General features: G+C 38.6%; 1 protein-coding gene and 1 pseudogene across 1 annotated transcript in view; one reads left to right on the top strand and one right to left on the bottom strand.

Moving 5' to 3' along the window:
- The window catches only part of GLI3 (GLI family zinc finger 3), a 223,385-nt gene extending 217,958 nt beyond the window's left edge, over positions 1 to 5,427 (top strand). The window contains exon 14 of the mRNA XM_015813067.1: positions 3,173 to 5,427. Within this exon, the coding sequence (XP_015668553.1) occupies positions 3,173 to 5,409 (2,237 nt within the window). The 3' untranslated portion in view covers positions 5,410 to 5,427. The remainder of the gene's footprint in view (positions 1 to 3,172) is intronic.
- A 10,376-nt stretch (positions 5,428 to 15,803) lies between these two features.
- Positions 15,804 to 19,319, bottom strand: LOC107284932 (annotated as a pseudogene).
- Between the last annotated feature and the right edge of the window lie 1,247 nt (positions 19,320 to 20,566).

The following is a 20,566-nucleotide window of genomic DNA, read 5'->3' as shown; positions in this document are numbered from 1 at the left end:
GTAAGATGTGTTTATTTAATATAATTATTTGAATGTATCACCTGGGTGTTTGAGATTTCATTCTTTAAGAGAGAAAGTAAAAATAATATATTTGAACTTAGCACTGCAAAAAGTCCTCTTAATAATGGGAATATTAGTCTTAAAATAGAAAAAATAATTTAAATAATAGCAGAGCAATTTGCCCTATATAGTTATTTGTCATAGTTTGATTTCAACAAACATAGAAAGAGTTTGGCAAGGATTCCATTGATAAAAATCCTAAAGGGAAAAACAACTCAAGAAGCTTAGGAAACTCTGGAAACAGAGATTATAAAGGCTCAATCTAGCACAATACCACTAAAAAAGAAAAATAAGAGACCGGACGAAACCATGGTTGCATAAAGAACTCTCTGATAAATTGAAAGACAAAAAGGACAAGTATAAAAAATGGAAAGGGATACATAAATAAAGCAAAATATCAGCAAATAGCTTGAATCTGCAAAGATGAAATCAGGAAAGGTAAGACCCAAAATAAAATAAGACTTGCAGCAAATGTAAAAAATAATTTTAAAAAGTTTCTTTCAATATGTTAAAAAAAATAATTAAGGAAACTATCAGTCCACTAATGCAGGGCTTTTCAACCTTTTCACCCATTGTACCACTTTTAGGATATGGCAATCTCCAAGTACCACCAGTCACCTAGCAAAGTGTCAAAAACTTGATGACCCCCCCCCAAAAAAAGGAAAAAGATGATAAAGTACAGGTAGTCCTCGACTTACAACAGTTCGCTTAGTGACTGTTCAAAGTTACAATGGCACTGTAAAAGTGCCCCCCAAGCCACAGCTGAGCAAGACACCTGCCTGCCCACCCGGCAGCGATCTTCCTCCTGTCCGAGGTTTTCATTGTTGTGAGCATTTCTGTTGAGGATTGGCAGCAGGGGTGGGGGGCGTTTGGTTTTTATTCCCCCCCATCTGCTGGGTGGTTGCAGCAGGTTTTGGTCACATGACCCTGGGACACTGTGACCGTCATAAATATGAATCAGTTGCCAAGCATCTGAATGTAAATCACAAGACCCTGGAGATGCTGCAACATTCCAGCTGATCGGCGCTTCTTCTGGGCTCAGCAGAAGCACCAGGATCAGTGTTGCTTTCCAGCTGATGGGTGCTTCTTCAGGGCTCAGCAGAAGCACCAGGATGGAGCCTGGTGCTGATCCTGGCGCTTCCCCTGAGCCCTGACAGCCCCAAAGAAGCGCCAATCAACTTGAAAGCGGCACTGATCCTGGCACTTCCGCTGAGCCCTGACAGCCCTGCAACTCCAGCCATCTCTCGCTCAGGCTTGTGCGGTGCTGCCACCGGTTCAGCCCATTCCCCTCCCCCACTACCACTTTTCTAAGATGGTCGCATACCACCTTCCAGGTGCCAATGTACCACAGGTGGTACCCATACCACTGGTTGAAAAGCCCTGCCACTAATGTAGGAAGATGGGAAGAAAGTAACAGGTAGCAGAGAGAAAGCAGAACTGCCTAATTCATCCTTTGGATCTATCTTTACAAAAAAGGAAAAATTACTCCAACCCTAACAAAAGCAGGACCATAAAAAAGTATTAGGAATATAAATCAAAATAGGTAAGAAGGCAAAATAGATAAGACAACCCCTATCGGTCTAGGCTAATTTGAATCACCAGGACCAGATGCATTACATCCCAAGATTCTGAAGGAGCTGCAGGCATGATTTCTGAGGCATTTCACCATATCTTTCAAAAATCCTGAAGCACCGGAAACTACCAGAGGACTGGAAAAGAGCTAATGAGGTTCCAATCTTCAAAAAAATGGATCCATAAAATTATAGACCAATCAGTCTGATGTCAGTACCTGGGAAGATCTTGGAAAAGATAATCAAACAACAGTTCTGGGAACACCTAGAAACAAGCAGACACCAACATGGGTTTGTCAAAAACAGATCATGCCAGGCAAACCGTATTGCATTCAAGTAACTAAATTAGTGGATCAATATAAGTTTGATTAAATCCATTTTAATTTTTAATTTTTTACTGCTCTCATAATTTCCAATTTAAATATCATCTACAATTTAAAAAAGAAATATTTGTAATATGGAGAAAGAGCTAAAAGAATAATTTTATTTTTTTTTACTTGGTATGAAACAGGGCAGTAAAGGCCAACTGCAAGATACATATGACTTCCAGCATTTTATGTGTCCATTTTTAACTTTTTTTTTGTGGGGGTGAGAACTATACTGAATTCAGATTTTTCCATGTGACAAACAGGTACCATCAATTGGCTGCTAGAAAGGAGTGCTACGTATAGATTTCAATATCAATTTTTTGACCAGTTGCAGTTCAGTGAGAAGCATCCTTGATGGCTTCTTCTTAATATACTGTACTTACATGTGGAAGCATAGCAATACTCATTGAGATTGATTTACTTGTTACCAAAAGAAAAATGATCTAATCATAAGTTAACACCACATAAAAAATAAGGTGCAATTATGTCCAGAGCAAAATTAAGTGCTTATAATATGATATGTGTAGGAGAAGGAATGGCAGAATCTGGGGGCAGAATGAAAGGACGGATTGGCCTAGAATCCCTACAAAGCCACAAGCAAAATCCAACCTCCCTCAAATGCTGTTAATCCTTGTCTAACTTTAACCAGGTGCGGACTGTTAATTGAGAAGATTCCTGTGCATCAGCTTTTAGCAATAAATCAGTTTAATTGAACTTTCACGTTTGGACCTGGTCTTTCATACCTGACATTTTATATATGACTCCTGAACAATATCTAACCGTTCTGAATGCAGCAGTCCATATAGAAACCAGTTTCAGCACTACCATGTTACACCACTGCTATAAAACTGCTTTGATTTCTAGTGTTTCCATGTGCAATTCAGGGTGCTGGTCAATATCTTTAAAGTCCTCTATGGCTTAGAGATGGATGCTTAAGATACTATTTTTCTCAAATTGTTTTTGTCTATCTAATCCAGATGGCCAAAAAATCCTTACTAAAGATTGTCCCTACTAATAGGAGGGGCAATTGAATATCCTTAGTGACATTTCCCTATCTATGATACAGTTTGCCTCCTAAGGTGAGAGTTGCCTCCCAGACTTAGAAAATGTTAGCGTTTCTGAAAGGGTTTGGGGCATTTCTCCTGATCAGTTTCTTTTCAATATTCTTTTCAGATATTCAGTCAACTAGCAGCTGCAGCATTGGAGGAAACATGACTATCTTAACCAAGAAAAATGAAGTCACAAAAACAGATATTACTATACTGAACATGCTAAACAGAAGGGATAGCAGTACTAGCACAATCAGCTCAGCCTACATGAGCAGTCGTAGGTCCTCTGGGATTTCACCTTGTTTTTCCAGTCGTAGATCCAGCGATGCTTCTCAGGGGAACAGAAGGCTTCAGAATCTCAGTGTTGCCGATTCCTATGATCCCATTTCAACTGATGCTTCAAGGCGATCCAGTGAAGTTAGCCAATGTGACAGCTTGCCTGGACTTCTCAGTCTTACTCCTACACAACAATATAGGCTGAAAGCAAAATATGCAGCAGCTATTGGTGGACCTCCACCAACACCACTTCCTAATATGGAGAGGATGAGCTTGAAAACAAGAATGGCACTATTGGGTGAATCTAGGGAATCTGGGATGTCACCCTTGCCTCCATTAAATTCTCCTCGAAGATGTAGTGATACTGGGGCCAACAGTAACAACAGAAGACATATATTGCCTCGTGATATGCTTGGGAATAGCATAAGAAGAGCTAGTGATCCTGCAAGACCAGTCTCAGATAACCTGTCTTTTCCAAGAATCCACCGTTTTAACAGTCTCAACAGCTTTAACCCTCCTGCTTTGCCTCCATACTTTGAAAAACAAAACTTCAGCCTGAAGAATTACACTTGCCCAGATGATAGTTTGTTCCAGAATTTATGTTCCTCTGGCCCGCCAAGTATTTGTGAGAATGTGGCTATGGAAGCAGCTACCACAGAAGCAGATGGTTGTTTGAATGATGAAGATCTATTACCAGATGATGTGGTCCAGTATTTGAATTCTCAGAATCAAGGTTTGTACAACCAATTGTCAAATGATGAGCTACACAGCAACAAAGATCATCACAATCCAGCAATGGAAAACAACAACAACTTTGATCAATCTCCTCCAACAAGCAACTCTCAGAAAAATGACCTACCAATTCAGTGGAATGAAGTAAGCTCAGGAAGTTCTGACTTATCTCCATCAAAATTAAAATGTAGACCACAGTCCTTAATACAGCAAACTCAAACCATAGGCCCCTATAATAACTTGGTCATTCAACAGCAGCTGCAGCAGGCACTGGAGAGAAATGGTATTACCCAACAAAATGCCTATCAGCATCTTGCAGACAACAATGTTTCTTGCAGTATAGAGCAAAATGTACTCATGAATAACAATGACACAAGTTCTTACCACTTACACTCAAATAAATCACAGCTATATAGTAATAAATTTGGCAGACAACCTGTGAACAATGGCTGTGATGTGATGAATCAAGTTGAAAAGCTGAGAAGCGATTTCATGTTAACTAGTGGAAGTCAGCGAAAGTTTGGCTATCATGTGATGCCAGATGAGCAGTCTGCCAATGCAATTAACAAGATGCAGAGCAGAAATATAGTTTTTGAGGAATACCTTTCTAATCAGTCAGAAGATGAAGTGAGCCATTGCCAAGAAGCAAGACCTTCCAATAAAATGATAGAGCAAATTATAGTTCCCTCACAAGCTAGCTGCCAAGAACTCCTGTCTCAGAATGGGACCCATCCATCAGTTCTTGCCAAAACCTACCAACTATATTCCAACCACTATGGAGACAGATGGCAAAACACTTTAAGGAACAACATGGTGAGACAATCTGGACTTCTAATGGATACAAACCAGTCACACAGGGTTACAGGTATCAAGGTAGAATCTCAAGGTCAGTTACAACAATTCTGCTCCAATGTGCAGAATTATTCTGGTCAGTTGTATGACCAAACCACAGGGTTTAATCAGCAAGCTCTGAAAGCAGAAACTTTTTCCCTTTCAGAAGCTAATTACCTAATACAAGAGGTAGCTACTGAAAGTACATCAGAGCTTCTCTCCCCAGGGGTCAATCAAGTGACAAGCACAGTTGACAGCATTGACACAAGCAGCCTTGAAGGTGTGCAAATTGATTTTGATGCTATTGTAGATGATGGTGATCATGCCAGTTTAATTTCAGGAGCCCTGAGTCCCAGTATCATTCAGAATCTATCACACAATTCTTCCCGTCTTACCACTCCTCAAGCATTTCTTACATTCCCAGTTATGCCCATAAGTACAACCAATATGGCTATTGGGGACATGAATTCTTTGTTGACCTCACTTGCAGAAGAAAGCAAGTTTCTTGCTGTTATGCAATAGACCTAAACAACTTAGGGTATGAAAAAAAATTAAATGTGATTTTTTTTGTTACTTGTCTTAAGTACTGTAACAGTCTCATCTCAGCTAAATGAGATGTGTTTCAAGTATATTCCTTTTATGGAATTAGAACTGAAAAACCCTAAAGTGTTCTAGGGAGAAACTGTCTTCCGTTTCAGCTTTGAATCAGTATTGTTACACATGCCATCCCTTCTTTTTTATTATTTTATTTTTTATATGACTTTGTTTTTTATTTTTGTAATTGCAAACCACTGTAAAAGTGTAATGTGCATGTTAGCTTATTTTTGAGGAAGATCTGATATTACAATTTATTGATACCTAAAAGAAGTCTTGAATGATTATGGCCATAACTCTTACTGTATGTAAACAATTTCTAAGGAACATTTCTGAGGGGAAATTTAAAATTCTATCCACCTCACTATAAATTTCATTGGTGAGAATTGTTGAAAGCAAAGTAAACTAATTTATGGCATGGGAGGGGAAAATTAATACTTTAAGTTGTTATTTCTTTTGCTCTATATCCCTTTTCTATATCATTTTGCCTGCTGCAGAATTTTTCAGAATTTTCATGCAAAAAGTTGGCTTGCTTTGTTGGATTTCATCAATATCATATGTAAACTAACAGCATGATTAAGATTGCAGTGGATTATATTACAGGGAGAAGATCAAAGGCAATGAACAAATTGCCATTCTGAGAATTCTGCTTATTGTTGCTTATTCTCACACTTTATTAATAAGCTTCCAAGAAACTCTAAAGTTGTCTAGAACCCAAGGTAGAAATCATTGGTCTAGGCTGAGAAAACAGCAAAAATTAAACCTGAAATTTATTCCAATAAAAGTGTTAACATGGTGAGAGGGGAGAGTTAAGTATTAGATATCCTGCTCTGATCAAAAATTAAGTTAGGTTTTTAGCCACTGGGATATAACAATAAGCCTCACATTTCTTTTAATACATTGTGATGCACCTATTAGAATAAACATGTTACTGTTCACCTCTATTATAAATCTTACTGAGACTTAAATAAAATATGCACTTTTAAAGAAAGATTAGTTAACATTCTTGCCATGTGATTTACATATTTCTAAGGATTCAGTGTCTTTCAAAACTTTTCGTTCCTTTCAATCACTGTTCATTTATAATTGGAGCACTAACCAGAGCTTCAGAATAATGTAATGGTGCTATAAATGTCTCATATTTGAAACCGCTGATAGTGCTCCATTCATGGAGACATAGGAAGAGTTAAAACAGTGATTATTCTTGTTTCCTGACTCATATAAGAGTTTCAAACCATTTAGTTGTTCAGCAAAGTACTGGCCCATGCCTACATACTTAAGTCTGAAAATATCAAGTTTGATAATGTGAATGTATATTGATACATATGGTATTTAATATACTAAAAGCAGACAGTCTGATCAAAGGAAAATAATAGCAATAGTTGGTGTGTCTATGTATTTAAAGAGAATAGGCAATTTTCCAGTACCTTCACTGTTCAAACATTAATATAGTAAGACCAGAATTGATAGTGCTTACACTGATTTACATTAATACATGTATGTATCCAAAATATTTAAAATTCTACCCATTCTTTGAGATTTGTCATATAATTTATCATATTTTGATATCTCATGTTATACTTTTATTGCTCCAGATAATCTAATTTCTTGAGTTACTCGGCATTTGCAGTTTATTTATCTTCTCATTTCTCACTGCTATTTTTGTTACTTTTTTAATCTTACTACACATTCCAAAATAATCATAGTAAGTATTATAACTGTAATGTGTGTATGCTCTGTGACAGCAAAGACTGCTTCCTAGTATTACAGACAAATAATAAAATGATTGAAAACTCAGTTATGGAGATTGTTTCACAACTCAGGAGTTTTAATGAAGACTTTATTGTTCCATATTTCCCAAAAACCTCCATTGCTGTTGGGCCAAGAGTGTGCTGTTGGATTTGAAGTAGTAGACTTCGCTAAACAGCTGTATAACGTCTTAGTTAATCAACTGTGTCAGAATTATAATATGTTTTCTGTATCCAATTTCTTATGGCTAGGACTCAGGAAATATTACTGAACTGTACTTGAATCCTTTGATTGAGTCCTGTCAAATAAGATAGTTGAGATCTTTTTATATAATTCATTTCCAGTAAGGCCTGGACGGTTGAATTGTAATCCAGCCACTGCATTATAGCAATCAAAATGTTTTTTTTATGACAGTACTCCACAAATAGGCTGTAACTTTTAAAAATACTTAACCACATGGATACCCAAAATTGTGATGACAATTTTGGCTGATACTGGTGGATAAAGTTTCTGCTTGATTGTGGATATCACTCTGATAAATATTTCTATTTATTTTTATTATTACTATGTATTGGGTCCAAATTGGGTCTTACTTAAAATAAATATTGAAATCAGTGGACTGAATAATCAAGTCTGAGTCCTTATACAAAATAAATAATATTGCATTTCTTTCTGGATTTAACAATAGGTCATAGAACAATATAAAATTAACATGAAAATTGTAATTTATCCATTGCAGCTCTTGTGCAGAGTAATATTTGTTTATTGAAAAAACAACTAATCTAAGTGAGAGGAAAAGCTGCTTGTCCTACCATTCAAATATTCTTTCATAAGATCCATAAAAAAACAGATGTATTTATTTTTATGCTTTCATTTCCATTAAAATATTGTTTATTAAAGTGACAACAAAAGAAAGGACAAATTTTTGAATTATTATAATTCCAATGATTCAGTTTTGTAAAATACATATTTAAGACACATTATGTTTTCTTGCATATCTGTTGAGATGAGACAAGATGTAAGCTTCTCAGTGCTGCTTGATAATTGCTGTTGTTTTGTTTTATGTTTTCTTAATTGAAGCTCTTCACAGAGTGGTCATTTTTTTCAGTTCTTTAAGCTGGACTTGGGAAATATCGAGGTTAAGGACTTTAGTTACTGAGTAGTTGGAGCTTACTGCAAATCTGCTGCACCAGCTAAGACTTAATAGTCATGAGAATTTTATCTTCCCAAATGCTTGTTAAAATATTAAATCTGAGGCTCTTTCACAAGATTCCCAAGTCCATTAGAACTTAGGTTGATTCTAAGAACCAGTGTTATATTAGTAATGTATTATATGCATAATCTCTGTGTGACCTAATTCTTCAGAATGGTTTAGATTACACATCTAACACACAAATAATTAGTTATATACCTCATGCTATGCATCACCTAGTGCTATGCATGCATCTAATGGTACAGTATATGCAGTTTCCTAAATAATAACCATTACTAGCTCAGCCAGATATGAAAGTGTGTTCCATTTGTGAATTTGGTAGGAATTTTAATAGCAGAAATCTTAATTGGATGTTGTAAACATTATTATAAATCTGTCCTTTCAAACTTTGTGCCCTTCAAATGTATCTAAGTGTAGTATCCTTCTCTAAATAACTCAGACTATATTGAAAAAATACCTAGAAATAATCAGATTTGGGAAAGGTGCTATATCCATTTAATTTCTTCACCAGAAACTGAGTGTTGAGTTTTACATGAAATGTTGCTGGATACATTGGTTAGTTTTTTTAATTAACATTTTCTTTTATTCTCTGATATAATATTGTCACTTACATACAAGTACTATGTTTGAACTAACAAAAGATACATTTGGATATGCCTAACTTTTCAGTCTAGAGCAGCACTCAAGAAATAGGTTTGTGAGATCATTGAGAGTTTTAAGAAAATACAGCTAGACTCAGATAGGAAAGAACTTTCCAGAATGGAATGGAACCTAAAACTATGCACTTAAATATCAAGACAGCAATTTAGACTTTTATTCTTACTAAAAGGAAATTGTCATATGGTACTATGTTTAAAAATGCTGGTTTCTTGCTTTGGTTATTTGTTTTTTGGATGTCCTCTTTTCATTTTCTTAAAAATCTGTGTTTCTCTTCTTGTAATAGATGTGCCTTATTCTTAATTAATCTGTTTGTTTTTTTAAAAAAGTTGGGGGACCAAAAAATAGTGCCAAACTTTAACTGTAAAGCTTTGCTTTCCATAATACCTTTACTGCTTTTAAGAAAACAGTCTGAATACTGACCTGTGACTCTTTGGCATTCATGTGTCATTATCTATGTAGGATTTGAATATCTTTTTTTTGGGGGGGGGACTTGTCAATTTTCAGATGTGTAAGATAGAAGTGTATGTTAGGGTGGTATTTTCTTTTTTTACTTTTATAAGTGTATTCTTTTTTTAAAAAAATCAATGTGTAAAATACATTTACATATAGTAAGAATAGCATTAAATGTAGAAGATCTTAGTAGTCTTCATATGATAAATTGATCTAGTGTTCTTGGAGCCTTAGATCAGCCTAAACAGTCATAATGTGGTGTTCAAAGGTTTTCAAACACTATTTAGTTATTTTGTAATGAGGAGTAAAATGTTTCTTACAATGTCAATAAAACATTTGTACTTAAGATTTCATCTTGAATGTTTATTTCAAAAACTAGGGGCAAGTCTTAAGCTATATTATAATTAACATAATACCTTACTGCTTTTCTTTCTGAAGGAAGGAAATGCCTTGATCCTCAACATAAGCTAACAACAGAGATGATTTTCCTACATCTTGAACCATAATCTGGGAAAATAATTGTGATGATGAAGGAAAACCCATCCTGTGGAATAATCACATAGCCTTAGTAATTTTGACTCATGTGGCCAAAGAACAGCAACTCTTTTTGAGGAGGTAAAAACAAAAGCATCAGTGTTGGAATGTAAAAATCATTTTAATTAAAAATGAGAAAAAATAAAAATAAAAAGTTATTTAAAAGTATGTAGCCAAATGCCAACACAATTACCATAGAGTGAAATAAAATAGTGGCTTATAAATCAAATCAATCTATGGGCCAGCAAATAAAACACAAGAGTCACAATTAATTAAGATAAAAAGAAAGCTATAAGTCTAAAATATCTGAAAAATATTAGAATTAATACTATGGACTACTATGCAGGCTACAGAACAGTACTTAATTGTGGTCAAGGAAATAAAATCAGATTGATATGTTAATAACATCTTGAGATATAACAAATCAGAATGACCAGAATGTTTAATAAAGAATGGAAATGATTTCTGGTGATCATCTACATAAAGAGGGCAATACAGAATAATGTTTCATCAATTCAATTATTCCTCCACTGCATGGACACACTCTCTATTTGAAGGAGATTTTTTAGTGTCTTCCTTCAATGACAGATATTGGGAGGACATTGAAACTGGCTAAGGAGAAGGCACTCCTGAATTTTGGGATCATTATGTGACTGAAATATATATAGCTGATTAAACAAAGTGTACAAAGGGATTCAAGAAGATATTTCTGGACAGAGCTGGGCAGTCTAGTTGCAGCCCTAAATGAATGACATCTTGTTGAGATCAGCTAGTGCACATTAATAGCCCATCAAAGTGATGGCTCGCCATGAAAAGTCATAAAGTTGTAAGTTAGCATATATTGGCTGGCTTTAGGAAGATTGAAAGCTATCAATCATAATTAAAGGGATCAAACAGACTGGAAAAAAGGAAAGCTTAATTGAATAGCAGAAGATGAAAATCCAGGCAGAAGTTTCAGTTTTAAGAAGGCCAGCTTCAAGACAAAATATCAGGTTCAGAAGGCAATGAAATTTTTGAAAGATGATTCTCGAAAACGCAAACTCTTTCCAAAGGAAGGAATGATTTGTAAGAGATTTGTGGATGCCCATAGCTTGGGAAAAAATAAATCAGATAGCTAAAGATCTTGACTTGCTCAATTAGATAATTATTTAGTCCCCAGACCAGCCATCTTAGGGTGCTTAGCAAAAACTATGACTTTGGTTCTAGAATAATTAATTTCTAAGCATTCTTCTTGGCAGTGTTCAGGAAGTATATTGGAACAACTATTTCAGGCCAATCTGTTTGAGAAAGCAATAGCAATAGCACTTACCACTTCACAGTGCTTTACAGAACTCCCTAATCAATTTACAGAGTCAGCATATTGCCCCCAAAAATCTGGGTCCTCATTTTACTGACTTGGAAGTATGGAACGCTCAGTCAACCTTGAGCCAGTCAGGGTTGAACTCCTGCAGTGGCAGAGTCAGCCTGCAATACTGCATTCTAATCCCGGCACCAAAGTAGCACAGCATCATCACATGTGTCTATTTCCCAGTTTTGGCAAATGAAGACATGGGCTGTTCAGTTCATTGATAACAATATTAAAAATAAGGGAAGCTAGAATACACCCTTGTCTTCACTCCCCCCTTAATAGCAGTTTCTTTGGTGCAGTGTATTTGGGCTTTCATTCATCACTTTCATCCAGGAGTTTTCATATACAGTAATTTGTATGTAAAAATAACTAATCTTTTATCAATTGACAAAGCATTATAGTAGTCCCATAATTTGCATCTGGAGATGAGATCAAAAGCAAATTTAAAATCAATGTTTTAAAACATGCTTTAGAGGAGTATTTTTCAACTAGATGTTAGAGGGTTAAAGCGTGGTCAATGATTGCCTTGTCTGAGCCAAAATATTCTCAGTTCTTTTTGACTCTAGGGGTTTCTGCAATCTTGTCTACAAGCAAGAGCTGCTAGGTCCACAAAAATAGGCAAAGTAAAAGGAAATGAAGATGCTACAATGCCACCTCAAGCTTAACAATTGCTAATGAAAATGATTTTAAAAATCTGGATAGTGGACATTACAGTACCTGGAGACAGCAACATAGAAAGAACTGGAGAAAATCATAACATAAAAGACCTGCAAATAGAAGCAGAAGGGATGCGGCAAAATAAAGCAAAGATAAAATCAATAATAATATTGATCTTGGATGCAATTCCAAAACATCTAGAGTGCACATGAACACCATCAGCACTGACAAATCATCATCTGCCAATTGCAAAAGACAACTTTACTTGGAACAGTTTACATCCTGTGACAATACCTTTAATATTATTGAACAACATCTGCTGTCGGAGATTCTTGGGAAAGACTTGATGGGTGCATAAAAATGCCAAATCCGGTCTAAGCATTTGGCTGACTGTGCAACTAATTATAATAATAATAAGACATGAAATCTATGAAAACATACAACTCTTTGATGATTATCACTTGAATGGTTTAGACATATATTGGTGAGAAGTTTCTGTTCCTTTTGATTTGGAGGGTTTTTTTAATGACGCTTGTTCAATGTTTTCTGACCTGTTTTATTAAGGCTTGAATAACTCATTTTCTATTGTAAGTGAAAGTTATTATTCAATTTCCTTGTTGTATGTTGCTGAAAAATATTGACATTATTATGAAAATTGCAGATGATATTCCTTCCCATTCTATACAATCTGATTGTATAACTCTGTAACAAGTATATCGCAATATTAAATTACTACTTGACATTTATTCAGAAAAATTGGTGATAGCTATTGTAAGGAAACCTTTATTCGTGTATATATTTATCAAATTGTTTATCTCAATCACAATTGAATAAATATTTGGCTAAACTGAATAAACAAATATCCTACTACATTTTTGAGGAAAATAAATGAGATTTGCTAATTCCCAGATTTAAAATTATAGGGTACAGACTGGTTTTTTTAAGGTGGGAGAAACAAGAAGGATCACACAGACTTTGTTAAACAAGTTTTTAAAACAATTGAATTATTGTAAGATGAACTTAGATTGTCCCTAATTTAAAAAAAATACAGTGCATTCAATTACTCATGTCTTGATTTCAGTTTGATCTCAATACATTATAAACATCTGAAACTCCCAAATTATTTTCCATATTGGTTCATTTCTTCGATAAACATTGTTCTGTTCTTTTTAAACAACTAAAGGTATAATTAAGATAGATACTCGTTATTTGTAAGAACTCTCGAATAAAGAATTGGGAGTACTAAAATATCTTTATTACACTTTTTGATCAGCTTAAATAGTAAAAAAAAAGATAATTTAATACAACGATATGTCATCAGGGAAAAAGACAATAAAACAATGTATCCAATTAAAAGTTTTGCGCAAATGTATGGCTTTGTGAAACTATTTAGCCACCTGGTATATGAATGTGGAGTTACAATTTCTTAAAAAGCAAGCATTTATCAGTATCATTCTTAAATTTAGAGGTGATTAGGGAACAGAGCACATCTTGGGACATGATAAAAAGGATACCATATAAGTACATGAGCAAGAGTTCTGCTCTCCTGGACCCACAAAAGCAAAGTGTCTTTAAATAAGGAATTCTAGGAAATATTTTCACCAGCAGTGCAGATGGAATGACATCAAAGTAGGCTCTGGAAAAAGGCCCCTTTATATTCACTTAGCATTAGATTAATAGCTGCATTATAGGGCTTAGAACTATCTAATATTTAGCGATAGAATTAAGGAGCACTGGTGATATCATGTTGGCAGTTAATGTCCTTAACTTTTTATTTTACTATAGATTTGGCCTTTTTCAGGGTGACCTAAAGATTCAGGGACAGGTCAAGCCTGCAGTTATATATAGCTATGGTGCTTGTGAGATTGATAGTTGTCTGACAACAGAAGAGCATCAGGCCTGTAGGGTCAACATGATTCTGAATCTGAGATTAGAACCTTAGTCCAGGCCTGAGTCTTAATACTTGGCATGCTAGCTTCAACCTCACAACTACATTGACGGAGTATTTTTGGGTACTGAACAAAGTCCTAAGGAAAATTGATTAGATGACTTCATAAGCCTCAGGTTTGTGTATGGACCAAGTTATAACCAACATAATAGTTCAGCAACTATTTTAGCCATAAACAGTTTAATTGCTGCTGGATGCAATTTACCCCATTATGTGTGAAATTTAATTATTGCTTGTATGCCGTTTTGGGCAGTACAAATAGAATAATTTATTGGGAACTGTAAATTTCCTAGGGGCCTGAAAAACTATGCCCAAATATTTAAAACATTTGTTCTCTATTCATAAGAATAAATTTTCCACTTGTGCTTTGTCTTTAGATTTATCATAATTGATTATTAATTATTATTCATTATAGTAAAATGTCAGGGTTCTTAATGCTCTCTTCATGCCATTCAAAGACAAGGAAAGAAGAACAATAGCAAGTTATAGATGGGACAACTATTAGATGAATAGAATCAGGATTTATATGGGGAAAGCCAGTAGAGGTGGGGATGTAGTTTAACTAATCTGTTCTATTTGTTGTAAGAGATTATCATCTGTAGGATGAACAGATGGGAGTTGGATATGAAAGGAGCCCACAATGGTGATGTTGTCATTCAATCCTTTCAACCCAAAAGTGCTTCAGCACTCCCAACATGACTGTAGTAATCTGGGAGAAAGGATTGTGCTAACATTGAATAACTTTGTGTTCCCTTCATTTCCTTGAGTGAGTTTTGGGCTGGAGCACCTACTCTTTTTTTTGGTGGCACTCAGTGAATGAACTTGTCAGCATTTCAACAGTAGGGCAGCTGGAGAATAGTACAGTAAACTGCTGAGAAATTTGACTGCTGCAGTCACTGACTGAATCTTTGATTTAATTGCTTCAGGTTTGTATATAATTGTTTGCTGTTCTTCTAGAGAAAGAGTGCCAAACATCTGAACCAATTCTTCCTCATCTTCCATGGGAATAACTGATGACTGTATCTTCCCTTTTATTAAATTGAGGATGCTATACTTCCTGAAATTATTTGGTCCTGACCTTGTAGTTGGTGGAGCACTCTGCTGTGTAGATAGTTGCTAGTTTAGATTATAAACTCTGAGATATGGTATTCTCCCAGAATTTAGCACAGTCCATTCAGGTAGTCTGTGATTTATGATCAGTTGTTTGGCAACAGTTCTAAGTTATGACAGACCCTCCCAAGATACTTATGACCCAGTTTTGAAATTATGGCCCTTTCAGCATCACATATGCAAAATTCAGGTGGATTTGTCCTTATTGTTGTGTATTGAGTTCGTGGAGGCATAGACCAGACCGATGTAATACAACTATTCTTTATTGCTGGAAAACACAGAAGTGCTCTGACAACCACTTGACATCTATTTGTATAGTGCCACCACTAGGCGGCGACCAATCATTTTAAAGAACAATTTCCTGCTTAAATTGCAGGCAAGCAGTTTGCTCTGTAACAGTTGGAGATTCTTTTCAAACATACACAACAACGGACCATAACAACTATTAATGACTAACCCAATACACTACACCCCTTCCCCCTGGATAAGTCAACACATTGTAACTTATGAACATAATCACTCAAATATGCAGGCGGGTTTTGTGTCCATTCGGAGCGCCGCACTGTTGTTTGAGGTCCCCGGTCTACCAGCCTCCTTGTTGGGCCAGGTAGAGCAGGGTCCCTTGGCCCGATCGCTTCGGGATGACTGGTACCTCATTGATCATTCTGGCTGGGTAGACCGGTGCTGCCATGTCCATTATTGCCGGGTAGACCAGTGCTGCTGTCTTCGTTTGTGATACTGCCTGATGGACTCGGGACAGGGTTCGTTGGCCACCCCAGTTCTGCAGGCATAGTCTCAAAAGTTTTGGGTGGCTCAGGTGTGGCCTGGTCACCAGGCAACCCACTAATCTCTTCTCTGTCAGCAGCCAGGCTCTGGCTAGCCTGACGCCGCCACAATTGGTCTATGTGGCGTCGAACCACACAACCATCATCCAGGGTCACTTCATAAGCCAGTGGCCCTGACACCTTTGAAACCACAGCTGCCACCCAAAGTGCCCCCAGCTCATAGTTTCTCACCCATATTTTCTTACCAAGCTGCAAACTTCTTGGGGGCTTGGGTTGCGATGTTTCTGCAGGGTGGAGACGGTCCAGTTTGATAGTCAGCCGATGTCCCCATCTCAGTTCCATTGGGCAGCCTGTAGTGGTGCAAGGAGTAGTATTTTGGCAGAGTAGAAAATCCACTAAGCGATGATGCCAGTCACCTGTCGTTAATTTCTTCAGTGCTTCTTTGGTCGTTCTGACCATTTGTTCTGCTTGACCATTTGAAGCAGGATGAAAGGGGGCTGAGGTAGTGTGTCGGATCATGTTGGTCCTCAGGAAGGATTGGAACTCAGCTGCTGTGAATTGTGCCCCATTATCAGACACATCTGGTAAACCATGCATGGCAAAGATTCTGCGCAGTTCCTGGATGGTCCTGGCAATAGTCATAGATGAGACAGGTGCTACCTCTAGCCATTTAGAATAGCTGTCCACAACAATAAGGAACACCTGTCCTTGGAAGGGTCTTGCAAAGTCTATGTGCATGCGAGACCAAGGAGTTTGTGTGGTCTCCCAGTGATGCACTGATGCTTGAGGCATTTCAGGTCGGGTCTCCTGACAGACCTGGCAGCTCCTTACTTCCTTATCCAGGCCAGGCCACCACAAGTAACTCTTAGCAAGCATCCTAACTATGCCTGGATGACCCTCATGCAGAGATTCTAAAACTCTGGCTCTTAATGTGGATAAGACTATCACCCAGCTTCCCCATAGCATGCAGCCTTTAGGAGCTGACAGCTCATCTTTTCTGCTAGTGAAACTATGAAATTCTGGACCTGGTCTGCTATCAGGCCACACCCTCAACACCCAGTTCAGAATATGACTGAGTGTTCTGTCAGTGGCAGTTTCAGCAGCCACATCTCCAGCATGAAGGGGAGTCTCAGGGAGATCCTGGATTGCCAGGATGCGAGCTGCAGGTGCTGGGTCAGGATCTGTGTGAGGCAAAGGCAGTTGGCTGAGTGCATCAGCGTGGCCCATATCCTTGCCTGGCTCATGGACTAGCCTGTAAGAATAGGCAGTCATGAATATTGACCATCGCAGCATCCTAGGAGAAAGGATCTGTGGTGTCTGCTTGTCTGCTGTGAAGAGTCCTAAGAGAGGCTTATGATCTGTGAAAACGATGAAGGAGCATCCATATAGGAAGTGGAATTTTTTAATTCCAGTTACAATGGCTAAAGCCTCCTTGTCTATCTGTGCATAGTTCCTCTCTGCAGGGGATAACGTTCTGGAATAGTAAGCGATGGGTGCTTGGTGCCCATCTGCCATTAGATGGCTTAAAGCTGCTCCTATGCCATATGGTGAAGCATCACATGCTAAACTGACAGGCAATTTCTCATTGAAGTGAGCTAGTACTGAGCTTGATGACAACAGTGATTTGACTGCTTTAAAAGCTTTTTTATGGGTGTTTGTCCACTCTCACAATGCCTTTTTATCCAGAAGCCAATGAAGCGGCTCTGCCAATGCTGCCTTGTGTGGCAAAAATGAATGGTAGAAATTAAGTAGCCCTAAAAATGCCTGCAGCTCCCCTTTTGACTTAGGTCTGGGAGCCTGTTGTATGGCTTTAAGCTTAGAGTCAGAGGGGTGAATTCCAGCAGCATCTATCCTGAATTGCAGGAACTCAGTAGAGTTCACACCAATTTGGCACTTGTCTCTTTTTAACTTCAACCCCACTTCACGGAACTGTTGAAGAACTGCTCTGAGACGTTCTGCTAAAACTGCTGCAGATTCCCCAGCAATCAGAACGTCATCAAAATAAGGGCACATACCTGGAATATTCTTAAGTGTGCATTCCATTACACTCTGGAGCAACTCTGGAGCAACACTTACCCCAAACTGCAGGCGGCAAACCCTGAATGCCCCTCTATGTATGACTATTGTCTGAGCCTCTGCAGTGGCATCATCCACAGTCAGTTGCTGATATGCCTGTGCGAGGTCCAGTTTAGCAAATACATGACCTCCCTGCAGTGATGCCAGGATGTGGCTTACCACTGGAACTGGGTAAGCATGTTGCTGCAAAGCTTTGTTAATTGTGCATTTGTAATCAGCACAAATATGAATGTCCCCATTGGACTTCACTGAAGTTACTATGGGGATTTCCCACATGCTGCTATCTACTAGTTGAAGCACTCCCTGCTGTACTAACTTGTCTAGCTCTGCTCTATTTTAGGCTTTAGTGCGAAAGGCACTCTGTGAGGTTTGATCCTGATAGGAGTTACTGTTGGATCGAGGTTAAGGGAGATTGGTGCTCCCTTGTATTGACCTAAATTAGGGCTGAATACATCAGCAAATTCCTGGCACACAGCCGCTAGGTCGGCTGTTTGTGTGTGGTTGATGCCGGTTACTCGGATGCCCAGGGTATCAAACCAATCCAGCCCAATCAAACTGGTGCACTGGCCTTCAACGACCACGATGTTGAGGGGACCCTCGAACTCTTTGAAGCTGACTCTTACTGTGGCTTCGTCTTTCACCACTATGCGGCAATTTTGAAAGTCTGTCAGAACAAGGCTTGATGGTTTGAGTTGAACTCATTTCCTGCCTTGTCTGCAGATGTAGCTAAACATTTTGTGAGAGATTATGGTGTCTAGTTCCACAGAACAAGGGACCCCTTGCAGCCTGACTTTAAGTCTCAGCTTCTCTTTGAGAGGGCATTGGGCTCCTGTCCTTAATATGTTTCCCCTTCCAGAGCAGTAACCGACCCTGTTCTGTCCTGGGGCCCATTTACCTCTCCATGGGATGTCTTCGGCAGAACTTCTCTCTGGCGACCTTTACAGACTTTGGCGATGTGCCCTTGCTTGCCACAAGCACGACTCACTGTAGTGCAGAATTTGCACTCAGACCTCTTGTGCTGTTTGCCGCAACTGGCACAGCTAGGGAATAGAATTGCCTTGTCAATGGGACATTGATGGGTTGCTTCTGTAACCGGTCGATCTCATCACCCTCGTCTGGGTCTTCCAGTATTTCTGTAGATTTGTGGTGCACAGCTGTCTGGCTGAGGAGAGTCTTCTGAGGTCATAAAGCCTTCATTGCTCTACCGGCGGCCTCATCTGCCATGATCTCTTTTAACGCATCCTGGAATGTCAGTGTTTCTTTTGCGAAAAGCCTCTGCTGCGAATCTCGGTTCCTCAGGCCACACATGAGTCTGTCTCTGAGTCAATCCTCTAAGTCAGGAAACTCGCAGAGTCTTGATGCTTGTCTTAGTGCGGCCACAAATTCAGCTGCTGATTCCCCTGCCTGTTGCTCTCTTTGCTCAAATGCGTGCCACCAAGCAATAACGGACAGCCTGGGTTCAAAATGTTCCTTTAGCCTCCTCTTCAGATCAGTGTATGTGACTGATTCTAAGCTGGCTGGGGCAATCAGGTTCTCCACGATGTCGAAGGTTGCCTGCCCGCACACGCAGAGCAAGGTTGCTGCCTTCAGCCCATTGTCTCTCACCTGGTTGGCCCACAGGTAGTTCTCCACCCTGGAGACACAGGAGCTCTATTGTTCAGGGTGAGAAACATCAAATTCGTTCAGCTTGCCCACTTTAGCCATAGCTGATACTCACGAGGTCTTGGTCAATGCCTTCTGCTGCTAGGAGCTGCTAGGTAAGTCCTGGAGACAGATCCCTCAGGAAGACTGTGCCTCCCGTGTGACTTTACTGGCAGGCAGGGTGGGGATGTGGTCCCTACCAGGGCTCTGGTGCCTGGTCTCACACTCTAGTGACTTCTAGCTAAATGCTTCAGCTCTCTCTCTCCTTAGCAGCATCCCACCTTCATCGCCACTGTTGTGTATTGAGTTTGTTGAGGCATAGACCAGACCGATGTAATACAACTATTCTTTATTGCTGGAAAACACAGGCTCCGACAACCACTTGACATCTATTTATACAGTGCCACCACTAGGTGGTGACCAATCATTTTAAATAACAATTTCCCACTTAAATTGCAGGCAGGCAGTTTGCTCCATGACAGTTGGAGACTTTTTTCAAACATACACAACAACAGATTATAACAACTATTAATGACTAACCCAATACATTGCACTTATGACTGACAGCAGGGATGCTGCAGCACCAGTACACCCTGACTATTACTTCTCCCAGCTTCCCCGATCATGTCTCACTGAGGTCCCACAGTTTCATATCCATCAGGTCCCATATCTTATTTGCCATCCCCCATCACTGATCACTCACTTACCTTTTGTAGAGCTCCAGAGCTCACATTGTAGGAAAAGAGCAGGCTGCTTCACCCATTGGCCTCCCTAAACCAATGGCATCATCCCAGAAGTAAGCACCCCTTTGGGAGCTGCTCTAGAAATGGCACCTGCTTCCAGGACTGTCACAGGGCCTGCTGGGATGCAAAGGTGGAGTGGTGCCACTTATTTATTTATTTATTTATTTATTT

Source organism: Protobothrops mucrosquamatus, unplaced genomic scaffold, assembly GCF_001527695.2.
Source record: "Protobothrops mucrosquamatus isolate PMUCROS unplaced genomic scaffold, P.Mucros_1.0 scaffold131, whole genome shotgun sequence".
NCBI classification, from domain to species: Eukaryota; Metazoa; Chordata; class Lepidosauria; order Squamata; family Viperidae; genus Protobothrops; species Protobothrops mucrosquamatus.
This window is presented reverse-complemented; position numbering and strand designations above follow the sequence as displayed.